At 32.0% G+C, this 23,229-nt stretch overlaps 1 protein-coding gene across 2 annotated transcripts in view; it reads right to left on the reverse strand.

The window, feature by feature from the left end:
- Positions 1-23,229, reverse strand: part of LOC122399692 (glutamate receptor ionotropic, kainate 2-like) — a 216,108-nt gene that overhangs the window by 12,770 nt on the left and 180,109 nt on the right. For both annotated transcript variants that reach the window (XM_043400571.1, XM_043400572.1), the window contains exons 8-12: positions 22,828-23,046; positions 19,257-19,472; positions 13,953-14,037; positions 13,729-13,867; positions 11,393-11,530 (exon numbers count right to left, since the gene is read on the reverse strand). In XM_043400571.1, coding sequence (XP_043256506.1) covers positions 11,393-11,530; positions 13,729-13,867; positions 13,953-14,037; positions 19,257-19,472; positions 22,828-23,046 — 797 coding nt within the window. The remainder of the gene's footprint in view (positions 1-11,392; positions 11,531-13,728; positions 13,868-13,952; positions 14,038-19,256; positions 19,473-22,827; positions 23,047-23,229) is intronic.

Genomic DNA, 23,229 nt, shown 5'->3' on the forward strand with positions numbered 1-23,229 from the left:
TAACCCAGAACCTAACCCAGAAACTAGACATACAAAATGGGTGCTTGTAGTTATCGATACGTTGATATAACATTTTTCATTTATGTTAGTACGTATTTCTGAGACAGCCCAGACTTAACCAGACCTAACCCAGACCTAACCCAGACCTAACCCAGACCTAACCCAGAACCTAACCCAGAACCTAGACATACAAAATGGGTGCTTGTAGTTATCGATACGTTGATATAACATTTTTCATTTATGTTAGTACGTATTTCTGAGACAGCCTGTATATCAGTATAAATTAGTTTTAGCAGGATCGCTGCCATCCTCCGTCGTATCTTCGCAGCAATTTAATCGCAATTCATTCGTCGGAGGCGCCGCGCCGTTTGCGAGGGAACAATGTCCTTTATTTCTATTTACCTGGTCCCTTACGCACGCTTGCGCGACGCACGGTGAATATTCACGTAAATGTACACTATACTAGGCAAACAGGCGTCATTTGCATACGCGGCCCTTTAGCTTGCGCTTAATTAGGAAAACGCGATGCGTGCTTCTCGCGCCGCCGTGTCTCCGCTGGCTTTCGCGCTCTGTTCGCCCCGAACACCAAACACCACTACTTTCCTGTAATATCTTGGAAATTTAGTAACCGAGATTCTTCGCCGTTATCACCGGAGTCAATATTTTAAACCATCTGATGAACTTTCGACTATCTATGGAACAAATCAGCTGACGCTGTTGGCGAGCGAGATAACACGCGAGATTTTCGCCCCGAATTTACGATAAAGCGATTTAATTTCCCCTACAGGAACGCGATAATCTAAGTGTCGTAAACTATACCCTACAATATTCCACGTAAAAAAATAAATGGAGAATACAGGGTATTTCACCTAACTTGACCACCTTAAATATATCGCTTATTTTGTATGATAGAAAAAAATGTCAAGGGGAGAAAGTATTCTGTTCGAAGGCGCCAATACGGTGATGGATCGAATTTTTTTTTCAAGGTCATTTTTTTCGAGACTTCAAGGTCATCGTATTTTTTTTAAATGGGACCACATATTTTCGCTACAACAGTCTTATAGCTTATAAAAAGACGAATCCAACGATGTGCGATATGTTGACCTTCACGTGACCTTTAGCGAAGGAATTATGAAATGTTTGTCAGTAACTTCAGTACGCGTTCGGAGACGGTAAATGAAGGAATTTCAATTTCATTGAAACAGTCTTAAATTAAATGTTTATTTTAGAAGGTGTTCAAAATGTGCACCATGAACCTGGATACATTTTTGGAGGCGGTAAATAAATTCTTGCTGAACATTTTACGCGGTCAAGGAACAACTTTTCCAATATTGTTAGGATTTATACATATTCTTCACCAAAATACGCGTTGATCGCCTTTTTGAACATTGAAATCCTCCAATCCGTTCAGGACTTATGGCATTTTAAAGATACGCATGATGTTTCGGGGAACCATTTTTGACCTCACATTAGATTTTCGGTAAGGAATTTTTTTCTCGAAAATGATTAGGATTTCGAGGGTATGTGTAATGAGCGAAAATTATTGTATTTGACCCCTGCAACCAAAAATAATTTCTTCAGGACGATTAAAAATTTTGTAATTTTGTCGAATAATTTCACACATTCTTGAATTTTTTTCTAGAAAATGGGTAGGAATTCAGGGGTATGTCTATTGGCCAAAAATGATTGTAATTGATCCCTGCAACCGAAAATAATTTTTTCAGAAAGATTTGAAATTTTTTAATTTTGTCGAAAAATTTCACACATTCTTGAATTTTTTTCTAAAAAATGGGTAGGAGTTCAGGGGTATGTCTATTGGCCAAAAATGATTGTAATTGACCCCTGCAACCGAAAATAATTTTTCCAGAACGATTGGAAATTTTTCTTTTTCATCGAAAAATTTAGGCACCTACCCGTTGTCGATTTTTCTTGAAAATTCGTTTTTTATTTCTAAAAATTTTGTTTAACGTCTAACAGAAAAGTTGTCTAATACTTTTTTGTAGGTATCCATGAGCTCTACTTCAGGAAAAAGTTTCATTGAAATATATACACTATTGTAGGAGTTATGGCAGTTTGAAAATTGGACCATTTTTATGGGGTTTTTCTCATTTTGCGGGGTCAAGCTACAACTTTTCGAATATTTTTACTATTAGGTTTCTTAAAACTCGTCGTCGGCCATTAAAATATATTATATAGTGCGTTACTCGAAACTTATCGTGAGCCACTTGAAATTTTTCGTGAATCATTCGCAATTTAAAGTTTACAATAGGCCACTTGAAACTTATCATTGGTCAATCGCAATATGTCGTAGTAGATTTGATATTTTTATAAAGGTTTACTGTATTGTGTTTGTATATTTTCTAGCGACGCCATTAATTATTTGAAAAGCTTGTAGATGGCGAAATGTTGTCATAGAAATTGCCATATTTTATTTTATAGTGTAGAGCTACGTTGACAAGTGGATCCTTTGACAAAGAACAAATTCAAAAAAAAAAAATGATATTGTATTCTTTCTTCTCTATAATCTCAAATTTTGTTGTTACTAAAAACGATAGAATTTGATACATTTTGGACAAATACCCAAAAAGTTCCACATCAATATTACCAATATTGCGTATCATTTTTAAAACTAATTTTGAATATTGATATCTGCCACGCCTGTGACTAAACAAAAGTAAAAATTAAAATGCAAGTGTAGTTTCAGGGAATCGAGAACGATTTCTACTAATAAACACGTTATTACAAAATTTCTTTTGAAAATTACAACAACAGCAGAAATTTGCAACGTCTTCATATGTTTGAAAACAGTTAAATAATTTACTCCGACCACAGGTACAACTTCTATTAAATTGTCAATTATTAATCATGTACTTGCAAAATCAAGATTTTTCGTTTACACTTCAAGTTCTACTTACAATGCAAATATCGGCTACTTTGTGAAATAAAGGCCATCCAAAGAAATAAAAATCTGGTCGACGTTCGTAGCATTCTACCTCCATATTTGTAACAACGAGACACCGTGTCTATGTCGGAACGATCGTCAACGGCGCTATCGTCTTGGAAAATTAACAATAACGTCAGTTTCACGGCGCCCCATCAAGTGGGCTGTGGAAGATATCCAAATATTACTTACATGCAAATCACGGCAATCCACGCCGCGCGCGGGTAGCATAAACTAACGCGTAGGAAGCAGTTAGAAGGCTCGCTGTTGTTAGTCGTTCTCCTCGTATAGTCGTCGTTGTCTTTAGTCGGTTCGTCGTCAGTATGTAGCGAGCAAACACGCGCAACGTTACGAGCGGAGAGTTAGCGCCGTGCCGGCGCTAATAAGTGGGAAGCCGCCTCAAATATGTCAGGCAAACAACGGCTCGTTAAGCTTAATTGTCGTGAAAAAAAGAGGATCCCCGGTGGAGGGGGGCACGCGGGAACGGTCCGGGGGTAAAAAGCGCCGCGTCTGCTTTTGGCACCGTCTCTGTAGGCTTTTCTGCAAACGATCCGCGATATTTTATTCCCTTAAGTAGAATAATGAGATCGGGGATGCCGACGGTGCACGCCGAGGATTTTTATTACTATCCTGCGCGCCGTGTTCTCCAAGCCAAGATGCTGAAGGATGATCGCGCGTCACGAGAACCGTAGTTGCATTTCAAGATTTTCACGCGTGGCGCACAGTGGGCTGGATCGAAGACTTTAGCGACGTTTTACCAAAAAATGAACCTTCGCAAATCGATTTTTAATCAATTGGTATTACCTTTCAAATATCTACTGACCTTAAAAATGAAAGGATTGGTAAAATTGGTTATAAATTATAGCTGTATCGAACTGTTAAAGTTTAACATTTTCAAATGTACAGTGGCGGCTAATTACTTAAGACCGCTGGGTAGTTAAGGAAATAAATAGTGCTAAATATTTTATTCATTGTATCTCTTCTTCTTCGCGTTTTTTTTATGCCGCGTCGACTGCGAGGTCATTGGCGGCGGATGCGTGCTTGCGCGCTATATTTGATTATACATATTTGTTTCTTTGAGAAATTTTAAAGTGTCACTTATGTGGGCCTGAGCTGTAAGGGCTGTGCCCGGTTTTATCCCATATTTCTGTCTTTGGGGTTCGGTTCTTCTGCACTGGTATAGGATGTGGTCTACTGTGAGGGTTTCAGTGGGTCAGTGGCTGCAGTACGGTTGATCGGTTTTTCTTATTAGATGTTCGTGCGTTATCTTTGTGTGACCTGACCTTAGTCGAGACAATATGGACTTTTCTTTCCTATTTAAATTGCAGGTAGGAATTGGTTGGTAGAAGTTTTGTATTATATCATGTATTTTTGTTCTTTTTGTTGTGGTCCACATTCTGTTCCATTCTTCTTTTGTAGTTTTTTTCATATGGTTTATGAGGTCTTGATACGGTATTGGAACGGTAGTTTCGGTTGGTGATAGGGTTGTTGCTTCTTTTGCAGTCGCGTCTGCTTCCTCGTTTCCCGTTATGCCTTGATGTGAGGGAATCCAAATAATATTTATATCGGTGTTGTAATTTTTGTCTAATTCTGTGTATGCTTCTTGTATTTTTGTTATGATCTCATGGCTATTGTTGCTGTTTGAGGTTTCTATGGCTTTTATCACGCTCATCGAGTCCGAAAAAATGGCAACGTTTTTAAGGTTGTTGATGCTGGCATGTTTCAGGGTTTTAAGTATTGCATATGCCTAAGCGGTAAAGATTGAAACCAATTTGGGGAGACTTTGTTTTATAGTCATATTTTGGGTGACGATGCTGTATCCTGCTCCTAAATCAGATTTGGAAGCGTCGGTGTAGATTTGGTTACAGTGGGAGAAGCTTTTATTCATTGTAGTTTTCGTATACTAAACTCATATGAAATATATTTTGAAGTGTGTTATACCATAATATTGCAATAATTTTATTTACAATACTATTAGCTAGAATTATTTTCAACATTTTCTCAGATTAGGTCGTTATGACAGCGAACAACTAGACCAAATCGGATTAATACTATAAATACAGGTAAAATTAATGAAACTTGTTAATTGCGGAAAAATGAGACTTAGCAAATAGTTAGTAACGCTTTGCACTCCCTTTTTGTCGTATCACTTCTTCACAACGTCTTGGCATAGACTCAATTAAACGGCGACAACGCTTGACTGGAATATTATTCCACCCCTTTTTGAATAACAGCGTATATTTAAATGTTTGGGCTTTTTATATTTTACATGTTTCTCCACATCAATCCATAGCATCTGAATAGGATTGAGGTCTGGAGATTGAGAGGGCCATGGTAAAATGTTTACATTTTGCTGACATAGAAATTGTTTAACCCTACGGGCTGTGTGTTTCGGGTCATTGTCAGCTTGCGAAATCCAGTTATCTGGCATTTGATTTCTTGTAAATGGGAGCAATACCTCATTTAATATATCAATGTATTTGTATTGATCCATTGTTCCTTCAATTCTATGAATTGGGCCAACACCTTGTAACGTAAACACTCCCTAAACGTTCACTGAACCTCCTCCACCTTTCACGGTTGATTTTATGCATTTTGGTGAAAATTCCTCGTTGACACGACGTCGAACATACAATTTGCCATCTGACCCCATTCTATTAAACTTGGACTCATCGGTAAAAACAACTTTTCACCAGTCTGCTATTGTCCAGTTGCGATGATTCTTAGCGAACTGTAAACGAAGCTTTCGGTTTCGTTTGGAAATGAGTGGCTTCTTGCGAGCGATGCGACCCATAAGATTAAATTCGTTTAATCTTCTTCGCACTGTTCGAACACTAATTTTCCTGATAATTTCGACACCAGATTCATTGAGAACTTGTTCGGCTGTTTTGTAACGATCCGTTTCAGAGATGCGGCGAAGAATGTGATCTTCTCGTGATGTTGTATTACGAGGCCTTCTTTTACGCGACACGTTACAAACTGATCCTGTCTTAGATATGAATTGCATTGACTATATACACGCCGTTTTGGAAATATTTAATTTTGTAGCAATTGCTGAAAATGAGTATCCCTCATCTCTCAATAATTTAATTTGAATTCTTAGTTCAGGAGTAATGTTCTTCTCTCGACTCATGATTGTTGACTGATTAGCAATTGTTTGCGATCTTGAATGCAGTGATCCATCGTAACCATGTCAACAGTGATGGTAACTAAGGATCTGATGCAACTATGTAATGTGAAAATAAGCAAAAAATGAAAAATACGAATCGGTCTTAAGTAGTTGTTCGCTGTTATAACGACCTAATCTGAGAAAATATTAAAAATATTTGCAGTTTATTGTTTTGTAAATAAAATTATTGCGATATTATGGTTTAATATACTTCAAAATATATTTCATATGAGTTTAGTATACGAAAAATACAATGAATAAAATATTAGCACTGTTTATTTCCTTAACTAACCAGCGGTCTTAAGTAGCTGGCCGCCATTGTATGTTTGACGCTCGAAAAATGTACTGTCTTTTTCACGATAGCGTTTTAACAATCGTTGCGTCGTTGAAACTCCGTGCAATTGAAAATTTAGGCCTTTAAACAAAATATATAGTTATTAACTGCTCTCTGTTGGTTCTATAATATTCGTGGCAGTAACCTCCACAGTTTTGTGTTTTACATTAGTATCGCAAAGGCCTCGAGAAATGAAACACTGAATTTCATTTTTAATAGTTAATAAAATAATAAACAATACAGAATATATTTTAATATATTATAATATATAATTTTATTTTAATATATTATACGATCTCGTTTAATTTTTTTTCTTCGTTTCTTTTCCAACGTAAACAGCATTATTTTCCATTAAAAAAGTATTAATTACAGCTGAAATTATTGTATTTAATATACTAGGAACGTAACGTTGAATGTACTACAGAATATTGTCAATATTTTTACAATTGACTTGAATATCTATTGAGTCCCAAGTTGTCCCACGTTCGAACATATCTCAACGCTTTCAGGATGTTTTCTCTTAAATAATATATAACAATCATAACCTTATAACCTATACAATCATAACCTATAACATTTATGTTTATTTAATTGGTCTTTGCAATGTTGTAAACGTAGTTGTCTCATACAAATGTAGCAAAATAAGCCAGAAGTGTATTCCTTATTTGTTACATATTATTTTCTTAGACAATTTACATCGAAAAACATTTAGTTTTTGGATTATATAGAAATATATAATTCAATATTATTCCAGATAATATTATTTACGTAACTGTCTCATACAAATGTAGCAAAATAAGCCAGAAGTGTATTCCTTATTTGATACATATTATTTTCTTAAACAATTTACATCGAAAAACATTTAGTTTTTGGATTATATAGAAATATATAATTCAATATTATTCCAGATAATATTATTTACGTAACTGTCTCATACAAATGTAGCAAAATAAGCCAGAAGTGTATTCCTTATTTGATACATATTATTTTCTTAAACAATTTACATCGAAAAACATTTAGTTTTTGGATTATATAGAAATATATAATTCAATATTATTCCAGATAATATTATTAAACACTGTAACAAAATGTCTGTCATATACGGAGGATACAATTTTACCATTTGGTTTTTGAGGTTATGGGCTGAGTTCTGCTGTCCTTATTTGAGTAATTGCATAGCTTCAGGATCTAATAATTTTCTTCTCCTTTTGTATGATTTTAATCTTATTGATGATATGAGTGGATCAGATGTTAATAGTAGTCTGTGAAAGATGTCTTCATTTATTGCTGTTCTTGAAATTTTCCTGCTCTTGTATTAGGTCGAGTCATAAGTAACTTCCGATGCAGCTAAGTAGAATCTATTGTTCGTATCTACCCGCTATGAGTTACCATGGCAACAAGTTTTTGTTTTCACTATATAGACGATTCTATATTCTGTATTGTTTATTATTTTATTAATTGTTAAAAATGAAATTCAGTCTTGTGTTTCATTTCTCGAGGCCCTTGCGATACTAATGTAAAATATAAAATTGTGGAGGTTACTGCCACAAATATTCAATTATAGAACCAGCAGAGGGCAGTTAATAACTATATACTTTGTTTAAAGGCTTACATTTCCAATTGCACGGAGTTTCAACGACGCAACGATCGTTAAAATGCTAAACCTCGTTACAGATATTCGTTACGACATTTGTTCTCTCATAATTGTTGGGAAATTTGATTAATCGCGATTTAATAAAGTTGAAGAAACTTCAATTTACTTGAAGTGGACGGAACACGTAATTCTAGGGTTGCAGTTGCGCCGGTAAATTAGTTGGAGTCGCGTTGTGGTTTCCGGGCCGCAATTATTGCACAGCTTTGCGTGCACGTAAGGTGGGCTGCGGCGAAACAGGGTGCTCTGTTCAACTGAAAACTTAGGGTATGAGCATAATGGAACGGCGAGGTGAGTAGATGCGTCAAAGTTGACAGGTCAATTCGATCGTTCGATCTACAGAAGAATTATTTCGGTTGATCCCACCACTTGAATTTTCACACGACTGCTGACACGTTGTTTTCAATCTAATTGTTGACCATTGATGGCCATAAGCTGATCATTATTGGGCATTGAATGACCAATTAAAGTCATTACTAGACTGAGGATGTTTATGCATTTATGGGAAATTTTAATTTTCAAAAAACTACAGTTAATATGCAAGAATTTAGTTAATATGCAAGAATATAAGAAATACTTAAAGTAAGGTACGAATTATTATATCTGGGGGTTGAGACAACCCTCTACAAAGCTCCAATTTCATTAAATTTATTAATAAAAATATGAATTTGCATGAAGATCCGCAGTCCAGTCATTACAAAGACGAAAATTAAAGCTTTTTTTACATGGATCCTCTTACAATTTGATTATAATTTTTTTTAATCTATGTATTGCTCCACATTGATAGAGTGTATATTATGTTATAAAACACGTGCGATTTGGAAATTGAATTTCAATTAAAATTAGGAAATAAAAGAATAAATGTTAATGGAACATTCCAGAGAATCGGCACAGTAAGATATTTATTCTTTATTTCCTTGTTTTTATTAAAAACATGTCTAACTTTCAAATCATGCTCCCATAACATAAGATACGCTCCTATAAAGTGGAACGAAATGTTGAAAAAAATTGTCAGATTGTCATCAGATTTTAAAGAGATCTTTAACACTTTGACTGCCACGTCAGCCATATATGGGTGACAGGATTTATCATTATGATGTTAGGAAAATTAATTATCAAGTTAGGACGTTGAGAAAAATAAATTTGGATAAAATTTGTGAATTTTAACAAGATTACGAAAATAAATACCGAAGCAAATTTTAGGTTATGTAGCTTACAATGGTACAAAATCAAAATTTTACTTTTGATAAATATTATACGGTTTTGATCTGGCAACGTGTTAAAGTTTGATCTTCAAATGGGGTAGACAGATAAAGTTGAATTATTTTATTATTATTGTCAGTGGTAACAAGACAAAACATAATCGTAAGTCTCGCTTCTGCCGGTAAAGTAGAGCAGGTAATCGATCGCCATCTGCTGGATTACTTCTCGATTATGGATCAGTCTCAACAATTATGAATGGTTTCTTTCTCTATTTCTATTTTGAATTAGTATGAGTGTTTTGCTCTGTATGACATTGAAAGAAAATTATGTATAATGAAACATTTTGTTGACTCGGGGACCATTTTTGTTTCCATAATATTTCATGAATTTCGATGACACTAATAAGAACTCTTCAGTATTTTCGTTTTTCACTTTCTTATTATTTCTTTCTCTATTTTTATTTTTAATTAGTATGAGTGTTTTGCTATGTATGACATTGAAAGAAAATTATGTATAATGAAATATTTTATTGACTCGGGGACCATTTTTGTTTCCATAATATTTCATGAATTTCGATGACACTAATAAGAACTCTTCAGTATTTTCGTTTTTCACTTTCTTATTATTTCTTTCTCTATTTTTATTTTTAATTAGTATGAGTGTTTTGCTATGTATGACATTGAAAGAAAATTATGTATAATGAAATATTTTGTTGACTCGGGGACCATTTTTATTTCCATAATATTTCATGAATTTCGATGACACTAATAAGACCTCTTCAGTATTTTCGTTTTTCACTTTCTTATTATTTCTTTCTCTATTTTTATTTTTAATTAGTATGAGTGTTTTGCTATGTATGACATTGAAAGAAAATTATGTATAATGAAATATTTTGTTGACTCGTGGACCATTTATGTTTCCATAATATTTCATGAATTTCGATGACACTAATAAGAACTCTTCAGTATTTTCGTTTTTCACTTTCTTATTATTTCTTTCTCTATTTTTATTTTTAATTAGTATGAGTGTTTTGCTATGTATGACATTGAAAGAAAATTATGTATAATGAAATATTTTATTGACTCGGGGACCATTTTTGTTTCCATAATATTTCATGAATTTCGATGACACTAATAAGAACTCTTCAGTATTTTCGTTTTTCACTTTCTTATTATTTCTTTCTCTATTTTTATTTTTAATTAGTATGAGTGTTTTGCTATGTATGACATTGAAAGAAAATTATGTATAATGAAACATTTTGTTGACTCGGGGACCATTTTTGTTTCCATAATATTTCATGAATTTCGATGACACTAATAAGACCTCTTCAGTATTTTCGTTTTTCACTTTCTTATTATTTCTTTCTCTATTTTTATTTTTAATTAGTATGAGTGTTTTGCTATGTATGACATTGAAAGAAAATTATGTATAATGAAATATTTTGTTGACTCGTGGACCATTTATGTTTCCATAATATTTCATGAATTTCGATGACACTAATAAGAACTCTTCAGTATTTTCGTTTTTCACTTTCTTATTATTTCTTTCTCTATTTTTATTTTTAATTAGTATGAGTGTTTTGCTATGTATGACATTGAAAGAAAATTATGTATAATGAAATATTTTGTTGACTCGTGGACCATTTATGTTTCCATAATATTTCATGAATTTCGATGACACTAATAAGAACTCTTCAGTATTTTCGTTTTTCACTTTCTTATTATTTCTTTCTCTATTTTTATTTTTAATTAGTATGAGTGTTTTGCTATGTATGACATTGAAAGAAAATTATGTATAAAGAAATATTTTGTTGACTCGTGGACCATTTTTGTTTCCATAATATTTCATGAATTTCGATGACACTAATAAGAACTCTTCAGTATTTTCGTTTTTCACTTTCTTATTATTTCATAAATTTGACAATTCCTTTAGCTATGTATAATATCACCGCTAGATTTGTAGTCTTACCGCGTATGTATGAATAATAGATTTCTTTATAGATTTGTTTTTACCAGGGGAGTCACATAATTTTGACAGAAATTTTTTAAAGTTAATTCTATATCGTACAAAAATCTACTATAATCGTGTACTTACTTGGGAAGTATATCAGAGCCCTGTTGCATGATAGAGCCAACGGTGAGCCACATAGAATTATTTAAGTCCAAATTGTTTTCCAATTCCTCAGGATCGGGATTGCAGGGGTGTGGATTATCCCATTCACCGGGCGCCATTCTGAAAGTAAACATTCAAAATATCACAACTAACGTAGTTTACGGTAGGGGTTATGTCCAAAAATTTTCAGAATTTTGTAATAAATTTCTGTACAATTTTTTAAGAGAAAACAATTTTTAAGGATTTTGGGATTTTCAATTCCTGAAAAATATTTGTCGGAATATTTTAGAATTTTAAAATTTTCAGAATTTTAGAATTTTAAAATTTTCAGAATTTTGTAATAAATTTCTGTACAATTTTTTATGAGAAAACAATCTTTAAGGATTTTGGGATTTTCAATTCCTGAAAAATATTAGTCAGAATATTTTAGAATTTTAGAATTTTAAAATTTTCAGAATTTTGTAATAAATTTCTGTACAATTCTTTAAGAGGAAACAGTTTTTAAGGATTTTGGGATTTCCAATTCCTGAAAAATATTAGTCAGAATATTTTAGAATTTTAGAATTTTAAAATTTTCAGAATTTTGTAATAAATTTCTGTACAATTTTTTAAGAGAAAACAATTTTTAAGGATTTTGGGATTTTCAATTCCTGAAAAATATTTGTCAGAATATTTTAGAATTTTAAAATTTAGAATTTTAGAATTTAAAAATTTTCAGAATTTTGTAATAAATTTCTGTACAATTTTTTAAGAGAAAACAATTTTTATGGATTTTGGGATTTCCAATTCCTGAAAAATATTTGTCAGAATATTTTAGAATTTTAAAATTTAGAATTTTAGAATTTAAAAATTTTCAGAATTTTGTAATAAATTTCTGTACAATTTTTTAAGAGAAAACAATTTTTATGGATTTTGGGATTTCCAATTCCTGAAAAATATTTGTCAGAATATTTTGGAATTTTAAAATTTAGAATTTTAGAATTTTAAAATTTTCAGAATTTTGTAATAAATTTCTATACAATTTTTTAAGAGAAAACAGTTTTTAAGGATTTTGGGATTTCCAATTCCTGAAAAATATTTGTCAGAATATTTTAGAATTTTAAAATTTAGAATTTTAGAATTTAAAAATTTTCAGAATTTTGTAATAAATTTCTGTACCATTCTTTAAGAGAAAACAGTTTTTAAGGATTTTGGGATTTTCAATTCCTGAAAAATATTTGTCAGAATATTTTAGAATTTTAAAATTTATAATTTTATAATTTTAAAATTTTCAGAATTTTGTAATAAATTTCTGTACAATTTTTTAAGAGAAAACAATTTTTAAGGATTTTGGGATTTTCAATTTCTGAAAAATATTTTTTGGAATATTTTGATAATCTTGTAATATCTTGAATATTTTTCAAATGCGTTGAAACGATTAAGTGAATTATAATTGACCTTGAAAGTCTAATACTTAAAACGCCATATTAAATACGATCAAGAATATGCAAAATATCTTGAATATTTTTCAAATGCGTTGAAACGATTAAGTGAATTATAATTGACCTTGAAAGTCTAATACTTAAAACGCCATATTAAATACGATCAAGAATATGGAGGTAATTCAATTTTCGAACTTCTTTAATTTAGCTCACTTTTACTCGCATAGGTTCATATTATGTGATAACGGGTGCAAATAATCATCCTATGTTGAAGCTGATAAATTTATGGTCGAAGTTCATTTCATAAAGAGTAAATCAGAAGTGCACGTTACTTGTCTCATTAAATCTAACAGGAATATATGGTTTCATATAAATAAGTAATGGTAATTTTGAAATTTTCGCCATTAATGGTTACAAAGAAATTTCTCCCATAAATATCCTTTAGAAATCGAACAATGTGGAAGAAATTACTTTTTTCAATAACCTAGAGTTAAATTCAATATGCAATACTTCAAATAAAGACATTACAACAAATATATTTTGAAGAAGCATAGTTTATACGTGAATGTTTCAACACTTGATTCGGTGTATAAAAATTAATTTTAACAATTTTATTATCAAGTTTTACTTTATACATTTTTAAATACGAACAGTCAACTTCTGTATACTGAAATTGATTACTCAAATCTCGAAGAAAGTGCGATGCAGCGAGTTCACTGGAATTATTTACCGATGTAAACGGTCGCGATCGTCAAATATTAAACGAAGAACTTCTGAAACGCAACGTTATCGCAACTTTGCGTTTCCGCGGGATCAAAAGTGTTCAACTAATTTGTAAGAAAAGTTTCGTCTTGACGGGGACTTCCGGCACATGTATTATTTTTCTCACCACCTTACCTAGCTTGCAGGAACAGCATTATTGAAACTGCCAAGAAAGCAGTCGCCATGTAAATCCAGACGTCCGTTGACAGCGGTGACAGGAACGAGAAGAGATCTGGCTCCTTTTCTTCGGGCTTTCTGAATAAAATGCTGATACCTGACTCGGACACACGAAACGAGATATCAGTGTCGCGGGACTCGCTAGAAAAATGGCGGATAACAAATAACCAGAGGCAGTGTACCTAGATTCATAAACGGCATCGTGAAATCAACGGCGCTCTCCCGTTCGTAAGTAATAGTCAGATCGCAAATAGCGAGATCGGCGTCCTGCAACCAAATTTCTGTCTGAATCATCAAATTACCGCTGTCTAAATATTAGGTGTACAAATGAATAATCCAATTTTTTCAGCCACATTCGATGTTTATTTTAAAAGAAAGTAAATTGAATTGTTCAATCGAAGCATTCGACGTTACTTTCTATAACTTTAAGCCATCTTTCAGGCAGCTGATGGATTCCATCTCGGAAAAATTTTACGTTTTTGGACCTGGTAAAGTCGTCAAGCCATTTTCGGATCTCATCCACTGATTGGAAGTGCATATCGGATAGGGCGTGTTGTATCGACCGGAACAGGTGATAATCAGATGTAGCAATGTCTGGTGAATGCGTTGGGTGCTGTATGACGTCCCAGCCAAGACTCATTATGGTGTCTTTTGTATGGGTAGCAATATGTGGCCTGGCGTTGTCATGCAACAATTTCACTGGACGTTCTCCTTCGCCAGTATACGGACGTTTTCGTTCCAATGCTTGACTCAAGCAGATTAATTGACGTTGGTAGCAGTCCACAGTAACTGTTTCACCCGGTTCCAACAACTCATAATAAACCACGCTCTTGATATCCCATCAAATGCAGAGAAGAACCTTCTTTCCGAAGCGATTGGGTTTTGCAACCGATGTTGACGCTTCGCCGGGATTTACCCATGACTTTCTGCGTTTCGGATTGTCACAGAGTATCCACTTCTCATCGCCCGTAACGATTATCCACAAGATAGACTTTCGACGCTGCTTATTATGAAGAGAAAGACACGCTGCCACTTGTTGATTTTTGTTGGTTGCAGTGAGTTCACGCGGAAACCATTTTCCTTCTTTCTGGATCCTTCCCATCTCACGTAGGCGTTTGGAAATCGTTTGCTGGGTTACTCCTAACTGTTCTGCAAGTTCTTTTTGCAAGCAGTTGTTCCAAATCATCGTTGTCGCACTTCCGAGGACCTCCAGGGCGTTGTTTGTCGATTAGACTCAAATCACCGCTTTTAAACCGCTTAAACCAAAATGGACACACATCATACGATACAACACCTTCATCGAGAAAGGAACCAATCGATTCGCACGTTATTGCAGCATTTTTCCCTTGTTGGAATTCGTGAAGAATGCAGTGTCGGATATGAACCTTATCTGTCGCCATTTTCGACTCTACTGAATTGAATACTTTTGAAGGTTATGTTGGGCCTTTCGCTAAACTATTTTTTGTTTTAACTAGCTATATGTCAACACTGTATGACCGCAAAAGAGAGGGAAAATCTATTTACTTTAAACTTGATTTTATAACTGCTTAACCAGTTACCAGTGTGTGTCGCGATAATCAAGCGATGGCGGGTATAGTCGTCAAACACAGAATATGTGTAATATGAAATTAGGTTGTAATAAAATGACTTTTATTTTTTTTATTTCATTACACACATTTATTTATTTACCTAAATTAACATAAATATTTTGCATATGAACGAAAAAAAAACATGAAAAATCAATTTCTTACTTTAACTTGCTGTTAGAGAATGGTGTTGAGCAAAGCATGGACAATGCATAATGAATATATGAATCCATAATTGCTTCTGTGATGACTAATACAAGACAACGATACATTTACGAAAACTAATTCGTAGTACATGTGGTTTTTTTTATATTAATTATTTATAATTTTTATTTGTTTGTTTCATTTCGTCTTGACCTCTAAACATTTTTAACATATTACAATTTACGAATATAATTTAATTTTCGTCAAAATTACAATTTAAATATCAAATTGTAACAAAATTTTACGCATGACGGATATAGTCGTCATGACACAAAATTCTGCCACATCTCCATGACGGATATAGTCGTCAAACACACTTAACTGGTTAAGATAATTTGGATTATTCATTTGTACACCTAATAGTTTTTATGTTATTCATTTATTTATCATCTTTATTGCACTTATTATAAAATAATACAGAAAAGAATGGAAACGTATACCAGAAAAGAATTGTACAAAAATAATGTATAGGTTATAAAAGTCTAATTCTCTAAATTTTTGAAGTTTATAAAATGTAGTAAGGGACTTTTTTGTTTTCAAATAATACCATGGACCTAATCTATTGCCATTTTCGACTCTACTGAATTGAATACTTTTGAAGGTTATGTTGGGCCTTTCGCTAAACTATCTTTTGTTTTAACTAGCTATATGTCAACACTGTATGACCGCAAAAGAGCGGGAAAATCCATTGACTTTAAACTTGATTTTGTAACTGCTTAAAATAATTTGGATTATTCATTTGTACACCTAATAGTTTTTATGTTATTCATTTATTTATCGTCTTTTTTGCACTTGTTATAAAATAATACAGAAAAGAATGGAGTATACCAGAAGAGAATTGCACAAAAATAATGTATAGGTTATAAAAGTCTAACTCTCTAAATTTTTGAAGTTTATAATATGTAGTAAGGGACTTTTTTGTTTTCAAATAATGGACCTTATCTGTTGCCATTTTCGACTCTACTGAATTGAATACTTTTGAAGGTTATGTTGGGCCTTTTGCTAAACTATCTTCTGTTTTAACTAGCTATACATATGTCAACACTGTATGACCGCAAAAGAGCGGGAAAATCTATTGACTTTAAACTTGATTTTATAACCGCTTAAACTAATTTGGATTATTCATTTGTACACCTAATAGTTTTTATGTTATTCATTTATTTATCGTCTTTTTTGCACTTGTTATAAAATAATACAGAAAAGAATGGAAACGTATACCAGAAGAGAATTGTACAAAAATAATGTATAGGTTATAAAAGTCTAACTCTCTAAATTTTTGAAGTTTATAATATGTAGTAAGGGACTTTTTTGTTTTCAAATAATGGACCTTATCTGTTGCCATTTTCGACTCTACTGAATTGAATACTTTTGAAGGTTATGTTGGGCCTTTTGCTAAACTATCTTCTGTTTTAACTAGCTATACATATGTCAACACTGTATGACCGCAAAAGAGCGGGAAAATCTATTGACTTTAAACTTGATTTTATAACCGCTTAAACTAATTTGGATTATTCATTTGTACACCTAATAGTTTTTATGTTATTCATTTATTTATCGTCTTTTTTGCACTTGTTATAAAATAATACAGAAAAGAATGGAAACGTATACCAGAAGAGAATTGTACAAAAATAATGTATAGGTTATAAAAGTCTAACTCTCTAAATTTTTGAAGTTTATAATATGTAGTAAGGGACTTTTTTGTTTTCAAATAATGGACCTTATCTGTTGCCATTTTCGACTCTACTGAATTGAATACTTTTGAAGGTTATGTTGGGCCTTTTGCTAAACTATCTTCTGTTTTAACTAGCTATATGTCAACACTGTATGACCGCAAAAGAGCGGGAAAATCTATTGACTTTAAACTTGATTTTATAACCGCTTAAACTAATTTGGATTATTCATTTGTACACCTAATAGTTTTTTATGTTATTCATTCATTTATCGTCTTTTTTGCACTTGTTATAAAATAATACAGAAAAGAATGGAGTATACCAGAAGAGAATTGCACAAAAATAATGTATAGGTTATAAAAGTCTAACTCTCTAAATTTTTGAAGTTTATAATATGTAGTAAGGGACTTTTTTGTTTTCAAATAATGGACCTTATCTGTTGCCATTTTCGACTCTACTGAATTGAATACTTTTGAAGGTTATGTTGGGCCTTTTGCTAAACTATCTTTTGTTTTAACTAGCTATATGTCAACACTGTATGACCGCAAAAGAGCGGGAAAATCTATTGACTTTAAATTTGATTTTGTAACTGCTTAAAATAATTTGGATTATTCATTTGTACACCTAATAGTTTTTTATGTTATTCATTCATTTATCGTCTTTTTTGCACTTGTTATAAAATAATACAGAAAAGAATGGAAACGTATACCAGAAGAGAATTGTACAAAAATAATGTATAGGTTATAAAAGTCTAATTTTATAGGTTATAAAAGTCTCTAACTTTTTGAAGTTTATAAAATGTAGTAAGGGACTTTTTTGTTTTCAAATAATACCATGGATGTAAAAAAAAAAATATTGTTAACCTGTAGTAAGAATAATTCGATATAAACTTTTATTCATTCTGCAATGTATCGATTATTATAGCTACCATCCCTTACCGAGCACAAAAGACTTTAAAACCAACAATTGAAACTGTAGCACAATGATTACATAAAGATAGAAAAATATGAAAGAACAAAGAAGGAAAAAGATTCATAAAAGTGATAAATCAGTATCAATACGACACTCAAAACAGAAAAAACATCTTAATACGAAAGGAAGATTACACATTAATGTGAAAATGTAATTAAACATATTATAAGAATGGAATTTTCTAAGCAAATAATTAAATAAATAAATTTATCGAAAAATCGAACATTTTGAAATTCGTTCTTCTCCAAATCTTCGTTAAACAATATGAAACAAATAAATTATACAAAATGAATGATTAAATAAATGTATTTAACTAAAGCAAGACGAATGAATGAAGCAACAGAGAAAACAAAATGGCTGACTCAATAATGGAATTGATTTTCTAAGCAAATAATTAAATAAATAAATTTATCGAAAAATCGAACATTTTGAAATTCGTTCTTCTCCAAATCTTCATTAAACAATATGAAACAAATAAATTATACAAAATGAACGATTAAATAAATGTATTTAACTAAAGCAAAACGAATGAATGAAGCAACAGAGAAAACAAAATGGCTGACTCAATAATGGAATTGATTTTCTAAGCAAATAATTAAATAAATAAATTTATCGAAAAATCGAACATTTTGAAATTCGTTCTTCTCCAAATCTTCATTAAACAATATGAAACAAATAAATTATACAAAATGAATGATTAAATAAATGTATTTTACTAAAGCAAGACGAATGAATGAAGCAACAGGGAAAACAAAATGGCTGACTCAATAATGGTTTAATGGATGGAATAATTTGGACTAACACATTATATATTTTTACAAAATTTGTTTATAACGCAGGGGAAGTAAAAAGTTAATTAGAAATGGTAAATAATTTTGCTGACATAGTATCGAATGACTGTTGATGTCGATGAGTACCTAGAAAGTTAAGAGTAAACACCGAAGGGAATAGAGGACCGGTAACATTTATTAAACTGTACTGTATTCGCGTAGGCAAAGTTAAATTGCGTTTACTGGATTAGTTAAATTCTGTTTGCATTGAAAGTGTTACGTACGTGATCCAACAGACGTCTGATAAGGCCATTCCACTGTTTCGTTTCCGGGTTGTATGTACCGTAGTTTTTGTCCGGCACTAACTCAAATTCGTATTTAAAATTCAGCAGCTTGGAAATCTCCTCGATAAGATCGATGCAGAACCCTTCGTAACGTGTTTGATCGATCAGGATGCCCCGTGTTGCGCTATCCGTCACTTCCATTATGTACGGTGGACCCTGTTAAATTGCGTTTGCTCCCTTCAACTTCTATTTCTCATTAGAAACTTTCTACCTCTTTGCAATATTTCAGAATAATTGAAAAGACTACTGGAGACTTCTAACAAGGAACCATCGCGAACGGTCCGGCTTCGATTTTGATGAAACTTTGTACACTTATAAAGCAGCCAAAAATAATCGACACGTATTTTTTTTTAGCTGCGGTAACTCGAGTTTAAGGGGTGAAACCACCCCTTGAAGTTTTGGCTCGAAACGGCTATCTCGAAAACGGAAAGACATACAAAAAAATTGTTAATGGGCGAGGTTGATGGTTTCTTATGTACAATAACATGGTGTTAAAAAATTTAAAAAAATACAATTTTTTTATAACAAAAAAAAATTTATTAACTTAATTTTTCATTTTATTGAAATTTTCATAATGACAAAAAATGACGAGCATTTTATTCCAAATCCATTGGTATGCGATTTTTTAAAATTGCCTCCTACAGTTTTGCAGATTTTTATGATTTACATCTTGCGCGCACATCCATTATGGTAGTAGCCGTTCTAACTTTGATTTTAATGAAGCACTGTAGGCTTGCACTACTTCTAGAGGACAAAATCGGGAAAAATACAAGAATACCAATTTGTTGATGGAGGCTTCGTTAAGAAATTATTAACGTTTAAAGTTCCGCCCGTACTGAATTTTTTTCTCCGAAATGCCCAAGATTTCGGGGGAATGTGTAATGACCAAAAATGATTGTAATCGACCCCTGCAACCGAAAATAATTTTTTCAGAATGGTTTGAAATTTTTTAATTTTGTTGAAAAATTTCACACATTCTCGAATTTTTGTCTCAAAAGTGCGTAGGATTTCGGGGGTATATATGTTGACCAAAAATGATTGAAATTGACTCCCGCAACTGAAAATAATTTTTTTAGAACGATTTGAAATTTTTTTTTTTCGCTGAAAAATTTAGGCACCTACGCCCTGACGATTTCTCTTAAAAATTCGTTTTTCATTTTTAATAATTTTGTTTGACGCCCTACAAAAAAGTTGGCCAATACTTTTTTGTAGGTACCTATGAGCTCTACGTCAGAAACAAGTTTCATTGAAATATATTCACTATTGTAGGAATTATGGCTGTTTGAAGATTGGACCATTTTTATGGGGTTTTTCTCATTTTGCAGGGTCAAGGATCAACTTTTTGCATATTTTTGCGATTTCTACGTATTCTTGATTAAAATACGCGTCGTTTGCATTTTTGAAAATTAAAATCCTTCAATCCGTTCAGAAGTTATGACATTTTAAAGATCCGCATTTTTCGGACAACATTTCTGGCCATAAATTACATTTTCGATTAGGAATTTTTTTCTCGAAAGTGCGTAGGATTTCGTGGGTATATGTATTGACCAAAAATAATTATAATTGGCCCCCGCAACCGAAAATAATTTTTTTCTGGAGGATTTGAAATTTTTTAATTTAATTTTTTCATAATTTCTTAACGAAGCCTTCATCAACAAATTGGTATTCTTGTATTTTTCCCGATTTTGTCCTCTAGAAGTAATGCAAGCCTACAGTGCTTCATTAAAATCAAAGTTAGAACGGCTACTACCATAATGGATGTGCGCGCAAGATGTAAATCATAAAAATCTGCAAAACTGTAGGAGGCAATTTTAAAAAATCGCATACCAATGGATTTGGAATAAAATGCTCGTCATTTTTTGTCATTATGAAAATTTCAATAAAATGAAAAATTAAGTTAATAAATTTTTTTTTGTTATAAAAAAATTGTATTTTTTTAAATTTTTTAACACCATGTTATTGTACATAAGAAACCATCAACCTCGCCCATTAACAATTTTTTTGTATGTCTTTCCGTTTTCGAGATAGCCGTTTCGAGCCAAAACTTCAAGGGGTGGTTTCACCCCTTAAACTCGAGTTACCGCAGCTAAAAAAAAATACGTGTCGATTATTTTTGGCTGCTTTATAAGTGTACAAAGTTTCATCAAAATCGAAGCCGGACCGTTCGCGATGGTTCCTTGTAAGTCTACTAAGAAAATTGTTATCGATGACTCCGGAGGATTTTCATTTACCATCTTCTGCAAGTCGATCGCGAAAGTCTGCATAGACTGCACGAATTAGCAACATTATAATCAAAGTGATGATATTAATTATTATTTTCACAAATTAATTACTAGTCCTTTGGGTATCGGTTTTGGTAAATTCTGCAAATGTCAAATTATAACAGATTAATTTAAAAAATTCAATTTTTCTTTTTTCTTTTAGAAACTTTCTTTTTATTATAAATTCAAGCCAAAATAAAATTCATTTTTTCAAACCAAGTCACGTATTTGAATACCCAAGTAGCTTGAATATTTGATCAAACTTCAGAAAAGTTCAAATTCAATCTGTTTAAATGTTTTAACAACTTGATTGTTTATACAAAATGAGATAATGATGAAATAAATTAAAAACTTATATATTAATTGTAAGAATTATTTTTAACTTCTCTTAATTTGTTGGTAAATCAAGTCACCCAAAGTTATTTAAACGAACAGTTTTTTTTAAATTGCTACAATTATTATGAATAGTCTTTATTTTATGTAAGCTAAACTAAATGAAATTTATTAATCAAATATAATACTGGAATTAAGTAAGAATATATAATCAAGCTTGCTGTATTCATTCTTTTTTCAAAAATTGTAATTTGCATATTTAGTGTTAACTGACATTGTTACTGTATTCATTTGTATTATTTCTGTATTCTATATTATTGTACCAATTTACATTATTTCTGTAAAGCGAAATAAACCCAAAAGGGTTTCAAATGCTTCAATAAAAAAAAAAAAATCAAGCTTGCTTGGACAATCAAAATTACTTAAACAATCAAATACTTGGTTTAACGTAAACAATTTAGCTAAGCTTGACTCAGCTGGTATTTTCAAGTACTTGAACACATCAAAGTCGAAAACGTCGTTGTTAAAAATATAATGTTAATGCCAATAAGTACATTTGTAAGATATATATATCACTAAATTCTTTTTTGTTTTAATAAAATCAAGTGAAATTACTACCTATTATATTTATCAATTTAAAAATTAAACTCAGTAAAAAAAATATTTACAACGTTATAAAAATGTAAATATAAATGTTGCAGATGTATTCGAAATGAAGTTTACAGAAATTTACCGTGTTATTGCAGGCCTTTGGTTCTGAAGATGAACAATCTCTTAAGGGGTTTGAATGATTAGCTTACTTTGATATTCATGCTATAGCAGATGCATGCAGACTTCTGTGACTGACTGTAGTTTATAGTACAGATATGTACTTGAGAAAGTTTGACGAGGAAGATCGGAGTTCTCAAAGTACGCACCACTTTGGTGGTAATCATGAACTTCTTCTGCTCGATGGACTTGTACCAGTAGTTCTCACGTTCCTCTTCGCTGCCTACCGTGTGAATTCCATCTGGATCCCAATATCCGATTTGAACGCTCTTCCCTGACCTCACGTCCATGATTTTGATATTAAAATAGTCACGACGACCATTCTCGTTGATCGTTATTGGCCCTGTAATCCTACCTTCCTTCGACAGCTATAAAATCAACGTTCCATTACTTTGATTCTATCAAGAAATAATCTTCTTAAATGATAAAGAAAGTGAACAACTTCAATCACAATTTTAGGTCAAGAAAATAACTATTATAACAGATGTGGACAAGCTAAAATCTACGAATTCCTCGTACAAAAAGGAATTCAACAAGATCTTTACCATTTT

Source organism: Colletes gigas, unplaced genomic scaffold, assembly GCF_013123115.1.
Source record: "Colletes gigas isolate AHSC1104 unplaced genomic scaffold, ASM1312311v1 Colletes_gigas_Sc00014, whole genome shotgun sequence".
Taxonomy (NCBI): Eukaryota; Metazoa; Arthropoda; class Insecta; order Hymenoptera; family Colletidae; genus Colletes; species Colletes gigas.